The 17,081-nt window shown below is 31.9% G+C and overlaps 2 protein-coding genes across 7 annotated transcripts; both read left to right on the plus strand.

Annotated features, from left to right (window-relative positions):
* Window positions 1-2,129: 2,129 nt before the first annotated feature.
* LOC108469963 (probable pectin methyltransferase QUA3) lies at window positions 2,130-6,996 on the plus strand. Its single transcript, XM_017771101.2, has 7 exons — window positions 2,130-2,804; window positions 4,184-4,387; window positions 4,481-4,691; window positions 4,797-5,058; window positions 5,283-5,657; window positions 5,950-6,045; window positions 6,420-6,996. The coding sequence occupies exons 1-7, from the start codon at window positions 2,379-2,381 to the stop codon at window positions 6,640-6,642; spliced, it is 1,797 nt and encodes a 598-aa protein (XP_017626590.1). The 5' UTR covers window positions 2,130-2,378; the 3' UTR covers window positions 6,643-6,996.
* Window positions 6,997-10,230: 3,234 nt separating this feature from the next.
* Window positions 10,231-16,567, plus strand: LOC108470012 (shaggy-related protein kinase theta). 6 transcript variants are annotated; one of them, XM_017771188.2, is made up of 14 exons: window positions 10,231-10,719; window positions 12,550-12,595; window positions 12,673-12,801; window positions 13,167-13,259; window positions 13,559-13,618; window positions 13,736-14,008; window positions 14,153-14,227; window positions 14,532-14,588; window positions 14,692-14,832; window positions 15,282-15,332; window positions 15,420-15,515; window positions 15,593-15,676; window positions 15,897-15,999; window positions 16,084-16,567. In XM_017771188.2, the coding sequence occupies exons 1-14, from the start codon at window positions 10,661-10,663 to the stop codon at window positions 16,143-16,145; spliced, it is 1,329 nt and encodes a 442-aa protein (XP_017626677.1). In that variant the 5' UTR covers window positions 10,231-10,660; the 3' UTR covers window positions 16,146-16,567. The 6 variants fall into 6 exon arrangements, with proteins under 6 accessions (XP_017626677.1, XP_017626676.1, XP_052887652.1 ...); XM_053031694.1 differs by lacking the exon at window positions 10,231-10,719 and adding an exon at window positions 11,093-11,182; XM_053031695.1 differs by lacking the exon at window positions 10,231-10,719 and adding an exon at window positions 11,176-11,212.
* Window positions 16,568-17,081: the final 514 nt, after the last annotated feature.

Raw genomic sequence — 17,081 nt, forward strand, 5'->3', positions numbered from 1 at the left:
ACATTTTCATCAAAAGCAGTAGAACAATTGGAAAGAAAACACATAATTGGCAGTTTAGAGAAAAGGAAAAAGGGAAAAAAAAATTAGGAAGAATAAAATCAAGAATAGTTGAGGTTATTCTCTTCATTTTCATCATCGTCGGCTCCTTTGGATGGGCATTTACTTTTAATGCGATGTGTTTAGCTTCTTCTTTTTTTGTCTCGCGCTACAATATCGTTACTGTATTTAATCTTACCGTCACTACTATTTTTATACTAACCGTTGGTAAACGCACCGCTTATCCAAATATATTCATAATTGAATTAGTCATGACAAAATGTTATTTGATTTGAAGAGACTATTCTAAAACTTATGGTAAAATCATGGGTTAAATTATAAAAATAGTTACTAAACTATTATCTTCGTTAATTTAAGTTTTTTTTCATGAAATCATTGGATTTTTATTCAACTTTTCTGTTGGTTTTTTTTTTTTTTAATTTCTTATAGCTTGGTCGAAGATCAATTCCTCGTTGGCTTGGAGTTCTTCTTGAATAAAATTTCTTTAAAATTGTAAATTCTGTTGGATTTTTTAAAATTTATTGAATTTATTAGAAGTAAAACTAAATCAACAAATTTGTAAAGTTTTGAGGACTAAATTTATTGAAATTTTTAGAATTAGAATTAAATTGATAAATTTTGTAAACATCAAGGGCTAAATTTGTTGAATATTTTATATTTAAGATCAAATTAATCTAATGTGTAAACATTGGAGGGCTAAATTTGTTATTAAACCAATAAAAAATCCCCCATCAACTTTTCATCACTCATTTAACGACAACTACCAAGTAGAGGTGCCCATGGGCTAGTTCGGGTTGGGCCTATGCATGATATTAACATACCTTATACTTGCCCAAGCTCGACTTGAAACGAAATATAAGCATAAAATTTTACTTAAATCTACTCATATTTGTAAAAGACTAACCCAAGCCCATTTTAAGCCCGCCTATATTATATTTTAAAATTTTAAAAATATTTATATTATATTATATCAATCTTAATAATTTTATTTTTTATTTATTGAATTTCTTTATATTCATCTTAATATTTTTTTAATGTGTTATAAATTACATAATATATAAAAATAACGTAATTAAAACATTATAAACTTAAAAATAGGTCGGGTCGGACTCAAGCCTTGAATGTTCAAGTATGAGCCCAGCTCATATTTTTAAACGAGCCTAATTTTTTTGTCTAAATCCTCTTAAATTTCAGACAAGCCTTCAGGCTTGGGCGAGTAACTAAATTCAAGAATAGGTCTACTATCGGGAGAGTAACGAAAATATTTGATTTCAAAAGATTTAATAACTAAATCGAAAAAATTAATGGTTTAATGGCTAAACTAAAAGGAAGATGATAGTTTAGTGACCAGTATTGTAGTTTATCTAATGTCGGTAAGTAAAAGTAAAAAGTGATACTGGAAGGTGAAGAGTAAGTGACGGTGCGATACATTTTGGAATTTGGACTGCCCACGTGCTCCCCTCACTCCTTTTCCTTTCTTTCACCTAAACTTGTATCTTAGTTTAGATGCGCTAATTTAATTAATAAACTAATCATAATATAAAATATAATTAAAGCAAACTCAGGACCAAAAAAACAACAGAATAAAGCACAATTAAGTATTAAATTTTGTAGGATATTTTGGCATTAATCACAAATCCCTCTTATCTTTGTATTCAGAGTTAAATTATATCAGTTTATCTAATCTATTGATTCGGCTAATTCAAGTTTTTATAATAATTTTTATAAGTTTATATAATTTTAATACTTTTTATGATTGTTATAGAATTTTAATATGTTTTTATAAAATTTAAAATTTTTATTAATTTTATAATTTATTATATTTATTATAATATTTATACTATTATATATATTTTTATAATTTTTAAAAGTTTATATTTTTTAATATTTTTCTATTTTTATAAATTTTATAATTTTTTAATATTTTTATAAAAAATATTAGATTAAACGAGAAGTTGTTACGTGTGATTATCTGATTAATCTATTGATTTATTTTAACAGTTAATATAATCATTAATGAAAGGAGTTAATTAATTATTTTAACTAAGAACAAGAACTTAATTATATGGGAATTTAATAGAAGTGCTTAATTGATTGATTTTATATTTTATAATTCTAATAATAATAAGATAAGAAGAAGAGGAGGAGGAGGAGGAGGAGGAAAAGGATAGAAACACAAAAGACGGGATTCTTAGGTGTGAAATCTGAATCCACTGTCTCAAACTCACTTCAAACACTTCCACTTCCCTTTCTATGCAAAAAAGCTAAAAAGTCTTCAATGAATCATTGAAATTTAAATCTAATCAAAGCTTCAACAAAACATGGGTCACTTAAATCTACCACCATCCAAACGAAATCCGCGCCAATGGAAACTTTTGGACATCGTCTCCGCCTTCTTCTTCGCCCTCGTACTCTTGTTTTTCTTGTTGGTCTTCACCCCTCTCGGCGATTCCTTGGCTGCCTCTGGTAGGCAAGCTTTGTTGCTTTCCACCTCCGATCCAAAGCAACGGCATCGTTTGGTGGAGCTGTTGGAGCTTGGCCATCATCACCAGCCTATCGAAGCTTGCCCTGCTGATTCCGTCGATCATATGCCGTGCGAGGATCCTAGGCGTAATAGTCAGCTCAGTAGGGAGATGAATTTCTATAGAGAAAGGCATTGCCCTTTGCCTGATGAAACGCCTCTTTGCTTGATCCCTCCTCCTCTTGGCTACAAGATTCCCGTTCAGTGGCCTGAAAGCTTGCACAAGGTATATATATGTATATATTTTCTTCTTTCAGCTTTTAGTTAGTGTTTGGGGACTTGGATTTTAGAAATAGTGTAAATTGAGTAGTAAATTATTTAAAGATCTAGCATTAATGAATTTGTTAAAATGCTTGAATTTGAAATTCTTAAAATATTATATTAAATTCCAACTAATTTATTTGTAATATCTATATTTCATTCTTACTATTTATATAATAATGAAAGCGGAGTATTTAAGGCATTGTGGGATTGTTGGGTTTTCCTTAGCAGCATTTGGGAACTAATATTTCAGGATTTGGATCTCAAAAATAGTGGAAATTGAGTACTAAACAATTTAGAAATATAACATTAAATAATCATTTCTCAAATACATGGATTTGTTAGAAGCTTGTTTACTAATGAATTTGAAATCCTTAAAATATTTTAGGATTTGATGAATTCATGTTTTTATACTTTTCTAATCTATATTATATTGAATCTCAACTAGTTTGTCCACTTTATTCTTACTATTTACATAATAATTGAAATCGAAATCCAAAATTTCAAATCTAAGTTCCCAAACGTAGCATTAGAGATTATTGAAACACGAAATTTGCTATAAAATTGCTTAGGGATGGCAATGGAGCTAAGCGAGAATTGTTTTTGTCTATCTCTGTTCCACGCTTACAAGAATGTTGAGAGCGTCACTTCCATGGATCAGTAATATCCATAATTGGATAACTGCTCTCCGATACTTACTTCAATTTGATATTGTTCAAATTATATGATTCTAAGCATATTCATAAACATAATTATAGTTTATATATATGATTTCTAGTATACTTATAATATAATATATTCATATATGTATGGTTTTAGTAATTTTAAAAGTCGAGCGAGTGGAGCAAATACTAAAATTTACTAAAATTGTCTCGCTCCATCACCTGCATTCACTTCAGTATAAGAACTTCCACATTCAGCGTGGTTTCCTGTCGAAATCCATAAAGCAGCTCGATTATTGCCATCCCTAAAGTTGCTCCTTTGTTAAGAAATGGAAGCAAATTATTAGTGACTATAAAAATATAATGAAAATAAATTTTTTTTTTTTTTTCGTCGGGTTTGTGGTCCCGAAACCACTGTTCCGACTAGACCCAAAATCGGGCTATTACATTTATTTACTTGTAAGAATTCCAAGTATATAATTGCTATGCATGGTATTCAAATATGTCACACAATGAAACTGTGGGTTTGTTTTGTATTCCATTAGAGATTATTATTAAACACAAAATTTTCTATAAAAATTGATGTTGTTTCCATAAAATTGTTTCATCGTTTATTATACTTTTAGAAATGGAAGTAAATTGTTACCGTTACTTAAAGCAGTTCTGATTATTTCATGGTTAGATATGGCATTCCAACATGCCACACAACAAAATTGCTGATAGGAAAGGTCACCAAGGATGGATGAAAGAGGAAGGTCCTTACTTTATTTTCCCTGGTGGTGGAACAATGTTCCCTGATGGAGCTGCATCGTATATAGAGAAACTTGGACAGTACATTCCCATAACCGGTGGAACTCTTAGGACGGCCCTTGATATGGGCTGTGGGGTATGTTGACACTATGTTGTATAGTAGTATCTTGTAATGCTCATACTTAAGTTTGTACTGTTTGAGTATCGTACTCATTATGGCCCTCTGCAGGTTGCTAGTTTTGGGGGTTCAATGCTAAAAGAAGGCATTTTGACACTCTCATTTGCTCCAAGGGATTCACACAAAGCACAAATACAATTTGTTTTGGAAAGAGGGATACCAGCCTTTGTTCTAATGCTTGGCACCCGCAGACTCCCATTTCCTGCATTTGCATTTGACTTAATTCACTGCTCTCGTTGCCTTATCCCTTTTACAGCTTATAGTAAGTTTTTTCCTTTGTTTTGCGAGTGTGTGGAGTGCTTTTTTTTTCGCATTTATAGCTGCCTTTATTCTTTGGTCTTAGTTTGAAGAAATATGGCTTTTGCAGATGCAACATATTTTGTTGAAGTGGATCGGTTACTTCGTCCGGATGGATATTTGGTCATCTCCGGACCCCCTGTGCAGTGGCCTAAGCAAGACAAGGAGTGGACAGACCTCCAGGCTGTTGCAAGAGCATTGTGTTACGAGCTTATTGCTGTGGATGGAAACACAGCCATTTGGAAGAAGCCTGATGGAGATTCATGTCTACCAAACCAAAATGAATTTGGGCTCGAATTATGTGATGGATCAAATGACCCAAGTAATGCATGGTAATCGTCATGGAGATCCTTAGTTTCAAAGAATTCAAAATTCTAGTAGGATTTGCCTTTCATCCTAAGAAAATTCCAACAAGAATTTGATGGAATTTTCTACCTAATTTAGCTGCATGTTCAATAGTTACCAGATTCCGTTCCCAACTTTTTCTATTCTGTTTATTTATTGATTCTAGAGAAGAAACATAGTGTTATAAACTTCTTTTCTTTTTTGTTTGTAGGTACTTTAAATTAAAAAAGTGTGTGACTAAAACATCTTCTGTGAATGGAGAATATGCTATTGGGACAATTCCCAAGTGGCCAGACAGGCTAACAACAGCTCCTTCAAGGGCCTTGGTCATGAAAAATGGGATTGACTTGTTTGAGGCAGACACGAGGCGGTGGGCAAGGAGAGTTGCCTATTATAAGAATACTTTGAACGTGAAGCTTGGTACTCCAGCAATACGCAATGTCATGGACATGAATGCATTCTTTGGAGGGTTTGCAGCAGCACTCAAATCTGATCCAGTATGGGTGATGAATGTTGTTCCTGCTCGGAAGCCATTAACTCTTGATGTTATATATGACAGGGGTCTTATCGGGGTATACCATGATTGGTGAGTTACTGTAGCATTCTACCTTTATTTGCTGAAAATGTTGATTGAATCTCCCATTGGAAAGGGTTTAGCTGATGTCGCTAGATGAGTGATTACTGATTATTTGCTTAAAGCTATGATTTTCTACTTGCGTGTTTTCACTGTCAAACTAGATCCCTGATTAACCCTTATCCTTGAAGCTTTGTCATGGTTGCTTGTCTTTTAGATTTGTCGTTCTTTTCTTATGATGGTTTGATGTATGGTGGTCTTTTATGGAAACTCTCTGGTTAACTCTCTCGATTGCTGTTTGCAGGTGTGAGCCTTTCTCGACATACCCCCGTACTTATGATCTCATCCATGTAGCTGGCATTGAATCACTAATAAAGCTCCCAGGTTCAAGCAAGAGCAGGTAGATATAACCATTAGCTTCATCCTTCAATTCTGTCTTTGGCTTTTCTTGAATTTTTGTAGCATGTGTTATGCGAGAAGTTCATGAATTACTCGAAACATTGCCTTTTAAGTTATTGCACATCACAATACTTTTATGTGCTTCAGATAACCTTTTGCTCATTTTATTCTCCATTTTAAGCAATCACCTTCCAAACATGATGCAAAATAAATAAATAAATAAACGAAGCATAGAAGCACCTTTGTTTCCTAGGAGTCTTTGCATGTCTCGTCATTATTGAACAGACTTGTGAAATGTTTCTGCACGGCTCATTCTGTTAGTTTACTCGTTCGAGTTTTTGTCAGCTTTTTTCATCAACTTCGATGTTCCTGCAGGTGTAATCTTGTGGATCTAATGGTGGAGATAGATCGAATGCTGCGTCCAGAAGGAACAGTCGTGATTAGAGACTCCCCTGAAGTAATAGATAAAGTGGCTCGGATAGCTCATGCAGTAAGGTGGTCAGCAACCATAAACGACAAGGAACCCGAATCACATGGAAGGGAGAACATTTTGGTTGCAACCAAAACCTTCTGGCAGCTAACTTCATCGTCCTCGTGAGGCAGCCTTTGTTCTTCCTAATATAGGTATTTCTCCTTTTCGTTTCTTTTTCTTTTAATTACGATTTGAAGCCAATTTGTCTTCTCCTTGCATCAAAAAGGTGCAATCTTGTTTCTTGTTCCGTGTTCGCTATTTCTTTCTATCAAGAAACTGTAGATTTAGAAAGTATAAGAATCAAAAGACTGCAACTTTATTGTAGTAGAGACATAGATTGCAGTGAGAATTTGATTGTAATTTGATGCCATTAGATTGTTACCAACTCTAACTTGGTGCTGCTGCTCTGCATTACCATTGCGATCCTTCTGTGTGTAGTTTGATTAGTTATCGGCTCGATAACATTTAGCTAGATAAAAATACCATGGATGCTCTTATACTAGGAATTGGATTACATTTTGCCTTCTCTACTAAAAATATGGACAAATTAGTTTACGAACGTTTGATAGCAAACTAGTTCTTTTGTTAAATTTTTTTTACATTTCTACTGTTAAAAATTGGTTCTTGTATAGTGTTTGGTTAGTAGAAATGAGTGAAATTTTTAATAAAAAGGACTAGTTAGCTCTTTGATCCAACACACAACATGGTAGTCGATACTGGCTGCACGGGCCGGTATGTACCGTTTTAGTCTAAAACCAGTATCAAGTATTCTATGTTCCGCTTCGGCCAAAATTTACATGCGTTTAGGCCATTTCAGTGTATTTCAGCCCATTTTGATCAATACCGATGCATATCGGTTGGTACAAAATTTTGGCATTTTCAATCAATTTTTTAATTTTTAATTTTAACCATTTTAATTCTTCATAATTACATTTAAAATTAGAAGTTATTAATTTGAATTATTCAACCTAATTAATAATTTGTATATAAATATATTTATACGAATGTAATGTCACATGTATAATATATAATTTATTTATGTTTACCAAAATAACATATAATTTTTGAAGAAACTTAAACATAAGTTATAAATATATATGTGAAAAGATTTAAATGTATATATAATTTATCAATAAACTAAAAATTACACTATAAATATGTATATAAAAAAATTAAAATTATTGATAATCTAAAACGATAAATTGAAATATATCGGTGTTTAAGAAAAAATGGTCTGTCCATTGGTACGGTATTGATTACCCTGACGTATAGGAATTATTTTATCTATTTCTTGAGTAAATAGGGTCAAATGTAATCTAACTCTTAGTATTGTGATTTTCATGATTCTTTTATTTCTGTAGCTTTATCAATCTATATATGACATATATCTAGAAATGAATTTGAAAATTTAACTTCCAAATATCTGAAAAAACTTCAAAAGAATACATAAATGATGTATTACTCAAAAATGTTTTGATCATTTCAGCTTTTCTATTTTTCTTTATTGGGTTCAATGCTCGTATTGGAAATATTTTTGTATTCAACACATATTACGGTGATTCTTATTAGACAATATCTCATTAAATGGGGTTATCAAATATGACATATTTTTATCTGAAACACATACAATTATATCAAATATAAACTCATATGATGTAATTATAGCGTATATAAAATATAAATCCATATTATTATAAAATATATGTTAGCTTTGAATTTATAAAATAAAATTATTAAGCTTGAAATAAAATGGCATATCTTTAAAATTAACATAAATTGAAATCAGGTTAAAAAAGAATATAATATTAATATAAAGTTAAAGTCGTTTATAGAGCGGATCGGGTTTGGTTTGAACTCTATTAATATATGTTATATACACATTTCAAGTTTGCTTAAACTTACTCATATTTATAAATGATTAAACTAAGTTTGTATTAAGTCTACCAATATTTTTATTTTTATTTTTTACAAATTTTATGTTATTTTTAATTCAATGTTTAATAATTTAATACAATTTTTATTTATTTTAATGCTTATATTATAGCATTATATATTGTTAATAAATAACTAGGAAATAAGTCTAGCTTGAGTGTTTAATGTGAAAATTCAAGCTCAAACTCATAAGTTAAATCAACTTCGATTTTTATCCACACCAATATTTTAGCATGCTCAAATTTTGATTTTAAATAAATATATCAGTCTCTAGATAAATCTAACTAAAATCGGATCAACGGGCTTATCACAAAGATTTCATAATCTAGGAATTAACCTCTATTGAATAAATCCTTGCAAGTGAATTGAAGTTGTGTCTATTTAAAGATAACATTGTTAAAATAAAGAACTATAAAATTATAATATAAATCATAAAATAAACATTAAAAATATAAAAAATTGGATCGGAAATTTAAACAGTTAATATTATTAATTTTCAATTTAATCAATTCAATAATAATTAAACACATAAAAATTAAAAATAGGTTAAAAATTATAAACTAATTCCTTCAGTTCAACTATCAAAAGAAGAAGATTTATCGTATATATTAAGTTGATAAAATTAATAAGTACTTGATTTAACTAATCTTGAACATAAATTATAAAACAGGCAGATAAAATACTAAAAAAAAAAGTGATGACGTGTCCTCTCATTCAAGATTTTCATTTTGGGGGTCAAAAGGGATTTTAAAGATCTTCTATGTGATTTCCATCATACCTCACAGGTTGTTTCTGTTTATGTTCATACGACAGCTTGGCAAAGTGGGATATATTATTGCATTCGTTTCGTACGGATATATATTTAATTAATTTAATAATGTAATTATTGATTTTAATTGTATTTTTAATATATTAATTATAATTATAGCAGGGACTAAGGTAGAAATTATTTGAACTTTTCTCACCATATTATTTATAAGTCCTTTACAATTATTTAATGATATTTCAATAATTTTTATATCATTGGCACATAATTTTTGTATTTTTTAATTAGAATTTCGAATCTTGAATATTTAATCTTTAATCCAAAATCTTAAATTTTAAACTCGAATTTGAACATCGAACCCCTAACCCAAATCTAAACTTGGGTTCAAAGTTTAGGTTCGGGTTTGTATATGAGATTCAGGATTTGAAATTTAATATTTGAGTTTGAAGTTCAGGGTAAAAAAATAGGAACTAAAATTATGTGTCAATGATATGAAAAAAAATTATTGAAATGTCGTTAAATAACTGGAAAGGGACTATGAATAATGTGGTAGGAATGGTCATAATTTCTCGAATAGGAATTATACATATAAATTTAAAAAACTTAACTTTGAATTATAATTTTTAATTTGTATTAAATTTGAATTAATTCGCATTCATGAATCCAAATTATTGATTTTTTATATAATAAAAAATTCAAATGATTCATACGAAACTCGAATAGGCTTTTCATAGATCTAATTAAATTTAATTTTTAATTAATTAGCTTAATGATCTTTTGATTAAATTAAAAATAAAAAAAGGGCTGATTAATTAATAATTAGTCTAATTTCTCATTTTAAAAATGGTCAAAGACCGGTCAAAGCTTCCCCCCGAATATTCCGTGAGGGATATATATCCTTGTCGGAATAGTCAAAATCAAAATCCTCATATATCTCCGTAAATACCACTTACCGAAAAGGGTATTTTAGTCCACCAAAAAATTATATACTCAATTACTGATCGTTAGATCCTTCAATTATGAAACAATCCGACGGATTATATTTCTTGTTTGACTGAAGTACAAATTAGCTTTGACCCTGTGGCTTTTATGGAATACAAAGAGAAGATTTTATTGTAGGAGGAAAACTTTTTTTTTTCCTTTTGATACAGATAGAGGGGAAAGAAAAAGAGAATTTGAAGATTTTTTTTTAATTTATGTTTTTTTGTTGAAAAAATCTCCTTTAGGTTTTTGTATTTTTGGCGATTATATTTTATTTTTGTTTGGAATTTTTTTTCAATTATTTGTTATTCTGGTGATAAATTTGAAGGCGGAGGAGGAGGGGAAGAAGAAGAGAAGATGCTGATTTTCTCTCTTCTCTTCTCTTATTTGTATTGATTGCCAAATTCATTTTGTTTACCTTCTGGGAAATTAGGGTTTTGGTTTTGTTGAAATCTAAAATCATGAATGTTATGCGTCGTCTCAAGAGCATTGCTTCCGGTCGCTCTTCAATTTCTTCTGATCCTGTAAGTTCTATTTTTCCCTATTTTAAATATTTTTTTGTGATGGATTTGATTAGTGATAATATCTGTTTGTTTGTTTGTTAGGAAAATGAAATAATAGAAGTAAAGTAAAAGGAAACGCTTTTTGGGGAATATTTTTAAAGCTTGGTTCATTAAAATGATTTTTCCCCTTTTTTATTTTCCTGCACTTAATGTTTATATATTTTTATCATTTCTGGCATTCATGTTTAGATTTAGCTGGATTATTATTATTATTAATTTAAAATAAAAGAATATGTATATTTTTACACGCAACATGAGATTTTTATTCCCTTTTGTTCTTTTCCTAGTGAAGTTATTATTATTATTATTTTAAAATAAAAGAATATGTATTTTGAGATAGTTTTTGAACTTTTCATTTTGTATTTTGAGATAGTTTTTGAACTTTTCATTTTGACTGAAACACCTAATGGCATTGTTAGCTAAGGTCTTTTCCTTTTTGTTTCGTTTCTGGAAGGTTATTTGCCATTATTTTTTAATGATTTCTTACATGTTTGTTTCATCATTGAACGTGTTCTCTTCTTTTGCTGATCAATGTGGATGGATCTCTTCTTTGATTTTGTGTTTGAGAATATCTTATTTTAGTTGTATGTTTGTGTGAGGATAATTTATTGTTTTTGCTTTTATTTATCAATGCATTTGAAAATAGCTCAGGTTAGAAAAAAGCTTGAGTTGGAAAAAGTTTGTCTAAAAAAATAGTGGAAAAAATGTTCATTTAAGAATTTTTAAGTGTTTGCCTTTGTTTTGAAAATGTGTAGTGAGAAATTAAAATGTCAAAAACAAGTTTAAATTTATTGGAGATTTGAAGATAATATTACCATCTTCTCTAAGAGTCAGCTTCCAGAATCCAAAAGCTCTATTTTCTTGGCTTTTTGGTTTGGGTTGGCAAACCATGATTTTGACAACAAAAGTCAAATTTTTGTACCTGTTTAGCATGGGGAAAGATGTACCAACAATAATGTAGAAGGGGCCGAATTGTTATAGGTTAAGTGTAGGTATAGAGTAATATGTTTTTCAATTACCATGGTGGTCGTTGATGGTATGCTGTGTTTTAGTAGTGAATTTTATTCATTGTTGATATGTCGGTGAGACGGTGATGTGTCAAATCTCGATTACTGTTTTTTCCCTTGAGAATGGGTAATGTTCTAAACAGAACTTATTTTCCTTGGTAGGGGCTGTATAAAATGCTGTGGATTTTGTTTCCTACCAAAATTGTTGGGTTCTTGTGATGTTGTGCCTGTAGTATGTAATCGTGTACTGAAATCTAGAAAGGGAAGGAAGTCGTAAATTTACATTTGACCCTCTGCACACCCCCCTCCCAAAAAAAAAAACACCTACTGAAGTGTTATTGATCAAACTACTATTAAAACTGCTGCATACCACTTACTTTTAGCTTTGACATATTAACATTTTGATTGCTTCTATAATTTGTTTATCTTCCCTGAACTTGACCTTAATCTGGGATGGTCCACATAACTTTTGTTAGTGACAAAAGCAGTTTTGAGTGAGGAGGCCGAACTGAATGTTGATTTGTAACTTAAGGAGCTACTTGCCTGTGTCTATTTTACGTAAAATTTATTCAATCTGAATTGCTTCTTCATTGTTGAATGTCACTACCCACTTATGTATGAAGCACCTTTGTGCTGGAAGGAGTACCATGAAATTTACATCAAGACTAGTATCTAAAGATAGCGACATAAAAGGAACTCCTTTTTTTATGATTCTGCTTGTATACTTTACTCTTTTGCTTTCATGTATTGAGTTCCCTTGAGAAAATCTTATTTTTCTCGTCAGGGTGGGGATTCTAGCTCCAAGAGGGCAAAGGTTGATCAAGAATCAGGTAGGAGTCGCAGAGAATCAAATTTAGTTGAGAGTAGTACCTCCAGTCGAGAGCATAATATGGCTTCTACATCACAGGAAACAGTTGCAAGCACATCCAGGGTTCCTTCTGTTGCTAGACAACAAAATCTAGGCGTTGATCAGCTCCCTAATGAAATGCGTGAAATGAGAATTAGAGATGAGAAAACTGTCAGCCATGATGATAAGGTTATTTTTTGTTTTTCATACTCTTCTGAATGTATCCATACATGTATGTTTATCATCCTCTTAAATCCTTTCTTTATATATGTACACATACACGCATATGTATATATATGTGCATATATATAAGTTTGAAGCTCTTGTATAATTTGAAGTATTCAATATTGAACTTTAGCAAGGTCAATGAATTGGATCAGTGAGTAACTAGTCTATGTATTCCTCAGGCTATGACTTGGATTTCTTGAAGATATCTTGTGATCTGCTTTGTGTATACTTTTTTTGATTTTATGAAATGATTGAATTTCTTTCTATAATTTATCTAGCTTGTTTGGTTTTTTCTAAAATTACTGTTTCTGGAGTGCAATTCACAGGATCCAGAGGCTACTGTTATTAATGGAAATGGAACAGAAACAGGTCAGATAATTTCAACTACTGTTGGTGGTCAAAATGGGCAACCAAAACAGGTGATTTGATTTTTGGTTATTGTTGTTGTATATGATTGACTGCTCATCAAAATTGTAAATTATCCTTAGCAGCCTATTTGCGAGTTACTGTTGCTTTATTCCTTTTTTAACTTCTTGATTTTTTCGTTCTTTTCTCCTTGGTTTAATGGGAATAAGTTTTTTTCTTGTGCGTCCATGTGTTGTAGTTGCTATTTAAAAAATGAGCCCTAGTGCATGTATTTAATTTCTATTTGATTATTCTATTTGGGTTAGGCTGTGAAGAATGTTTAACAATGCTTTTTTTTTTCCCCGGGTCTCAGACAATGTCATATTTGGCGGAGCGTGTGGTTGGTACAGGTTCATTTGGTGTTGTCTTTCAGGTACGAAGTTATCGGTGTGTAGCAATCTTCTTGTCTATGTTCTCTTAGTGTTTGCATATTCAGAGTATTTTTTTTGGTCTCTTTGTGTTTATGATAACATTTTATGTTATGGTGTAGGCTAAATGCTTGGAGACAGGTGAACCTGTTGCTATAAAGAAGGTTTTGCAGGATAAAAGATACAAGAATAGGGAACTCCAGATTATGCGTGTACTAGACCATCCTAATGTTGTCCGGCTGAAGCACTCTTTCTTTTCATCCACTGAAAAAGATGAGCTCTATCTTAACCTTGTTCTCGAGTATGTTCCAGAAACTGTACATCGAGTTTCAAAATACCATAGCAGAATGAATCAGCATATGCCCATTCTTTATGTGCAGCTGTATACATATCAGGTGATCCTTGACCCTTCCTTGCTTTTGCTAAATTAGTAGTGGATTGCAAAATTCTACCGGTTGGAGTTTTTAACACTTTAGTTTGTATTCTCAGTGCATGCCATGATAAGCTGTATTGCTTCTTTCTTTCTTTTCTTTTTGTAGATTTGCCGCGCTCTAAATTATTTACATCATGTGATTGGCGTATGTCATCGTGATATTAAGCCACAAAATTTACTGGTAAGGCATTTTCCCATTTGTATTATAAGCTGAAGGTTGATGTCAAGAAAAATTTCAATCTCTTGTATAGAGATTGTTACCCATCACCTTGGCAATTTGTTATCGACTTGAATGCAGTATAATGTGCGGCACTGTGTATTTTTGGCCAGTCACACCAGTTTGAGTATGCTAATGTTGTAAAGTGGTTCTTTACTGCAAATTTTGGTTTGCCTTAACACGTCTTTGCTTTTATTTTTCTTCTGGTCATTGTTTGTGTTATCGAATGCCAAGGCATATTGGAGCTAATGTCATGATGTATTCACAGGTATATCCCCACACTCACCAGGTGAAGATATGTGATTTCGGTAGTGCGAAGAAGCTGGTATGTGCAACTTTTTGGGATGTTTGAATGTCTCTCTCTCCCCCTCCCCCCCCCCCCCTCTCTTGTTTGTAAAACTTATGGAGATTTACTCTGCAATCTTTAGGTCCCAGGGGAACCCAACATATCATATATATGCTCACGATATTATAGGGCTCCAGAGCTTATATTCGGGGTGACGGAGTATACCACTGCTATTGATATGTGGTCCGTTGGTTGTGTGATGGCTGAGCTTCTGCTTGGACATGTGAGTTCATAAAAATATATTTCTGATGCAACTTAGATGTCAACTTATATTTTATTTAGCTCCCTAATGCTTTCAAGGCTCTAGTAACTATTCAATAGTATTCATGTTCCGTATATCATCATTTCATCTACCGTTTCATGATTGTCAATTTCACGGATTGTATTGTCATTCATGGCATTCATGATATTTGTTTCTACCGATGCCGTCATCCTTTTGAGCCCTTGTTTGTTTATGAGCATTAAAGGCTTTCGGCATCCTGGATGTCTATGTGAAAGCACAATTTGCAAAACTAGTCTTTTATCTTCCTAGCTTCTGGATACTTTTGTGTTCTTATTTCTAGCATCCATTTATAATATGGAGAATTTTTATCTTTTGACTATTCTGTTCTATACAATAATGCTCTATACAAGGCATGCACTAATGCATATTCCGTATTACCCCATTTGCAGCCACTCTTTCCTGGTGAAAGTGGTGTTGATCAGCTAGTGGAAATTATTAAGGTCTGCATATTCGGTTTTTCATTTTTCTAGTTTTACTTTTCTTTTTCTAGGTTTACTCATCTTTTTCCGTTTGCGTTATTGTTTCAGATATTGGGAACACCGACCAGAGAAGAAATTAAGTGCATGAATCCAAATTACACTGAGTTCAAGTTCCCTCAGATCAAAGCCCATCCGTGGCATAAGGTTTGCTGATTGCATCATCTTCTAAATACCTTACTTGCTGTAAAGAAAAACCAATCTTACGCTTGTTACAATTTCAGTTATTTCACAAGCAATTGCCCCCTGAGGCGGTGGATCTTGTGTCAAGGCTGCTTCAGTACTCACCGAAATTACGTTGCACTGCTGTAAGAATTTCGTATTGTACTATTGTTGTTTTCAGTTGAATATGCACTCGTGCTTCTCTATAATGTTTGATAGGGAATTTTAGTAGCAATTGACTTATAAAGATGCTTTGACATGTGCGCAAGTTGTTGGAGTGTATCGTTTTAGTTTCATGTCTTTCACAATATTTTACACATGGTCTCGGTGTTGAATCTAGTGAGTGTATTGCTTCCTGCTTTTCAGTTGGAGGCATTAGCACACCCCTTCTTCGATGATTTGAGAGTCCCCGATTTGAGCTTGCCTAATGGGCGACCCCTACCTTCCCTATTCAATTTCACAGCTCAAGGTAAAAGCTACTTCAAAATCTTCACATTGTATTTTATCTTCGAATCATCATGGTGCATAATTACTCGTGTCAACGATTATGCAGAACTGGCCGGTGCATCTACCGAACTACGCCAACGTCTTGTCCCTGAACATGCAAGGACATAAAGAATATGATTAGAAGGCATCTGTAGGCATTGTAAATTGGTTTTCTGATGCTTTCTTTGCCTCCCATGACGAGGTAGGCCACGCCTCCTTCGCCAGTCAGTTCAGGTCCAAATCCGATAATCTTTGTTCCTTCATTTAATAGTTACAAGCCAAGACCCGAAAGCGCGAGTCAGGGAGGCTGGTAATGCTTTTAGGTGGATGGAAATATAGGACTGCTAGCAGTGGGGTCTTGGGAATTTTTTTATTTTTATTTTTTTCTATATAAATATATTTTTCATTTACAATATTATGTGCCTAAACTAATGATAAAAAAAAACTCGTTAAGAGTTCATTGTTCCAAAAACCGTAAAAATTTTCTACTAGAGGATTCATGAGTTTTCCTATATAAAAGTAGATCCAATTAATTTTGGACGTGATACAAACTTGCAAATTGCCATATGTGATTTATTAAAAACTGATTATATAACATGCAAATGTATTAAAATGCACTGCCAATGACATTGTTTGTTAATATTCAGGTATAGTTGTAAGTTATGGATTTTTATAGTCCCTTTGAATGGTTATTAGTGTAAAAATAATGGTGACAATTAAATTAGATATTGTAATAATAATGTAGCGTGAGACAAAAAAAAATTTAAATGGTCCGTACTTTAGGGAAACATCCATCCAGGGGTTCTTAGTTTCTTTTTATGTGCATTGAATGTAGGAGGGTTTTTTGAGGTTCTGTCTTGGTTTGTTATTAAGCTGTAGTGTTGTGTTGTACTTGGGAATGTATTTTTAAAAAATGAGTTACAATTTAGAAAAATGAAATAAAAGTACACAGTAATCACAATATGATATGATACTACAGTATTAAAAGTCAGATTTAAAAGTCTGATTTTGGTTTGCATGTTTGTGTGTATTTTATAAATATAAAAACTGAACTATAGAAAAGAA

Source organism: Gossypium arboreum, chromosome 8, assembly GCF_025698485.1.
Source record: "Gossypium arboreum isolate Shixiya-1 chromosome 8, ASM2569848v2, whole genome shotgun sequence".
NCBI lineage: Eukaryota > Viridiplantae > Streptophyta > Magnoliopsida > Malvales > Malvaceae > Gossypium > Gossypium arboreum.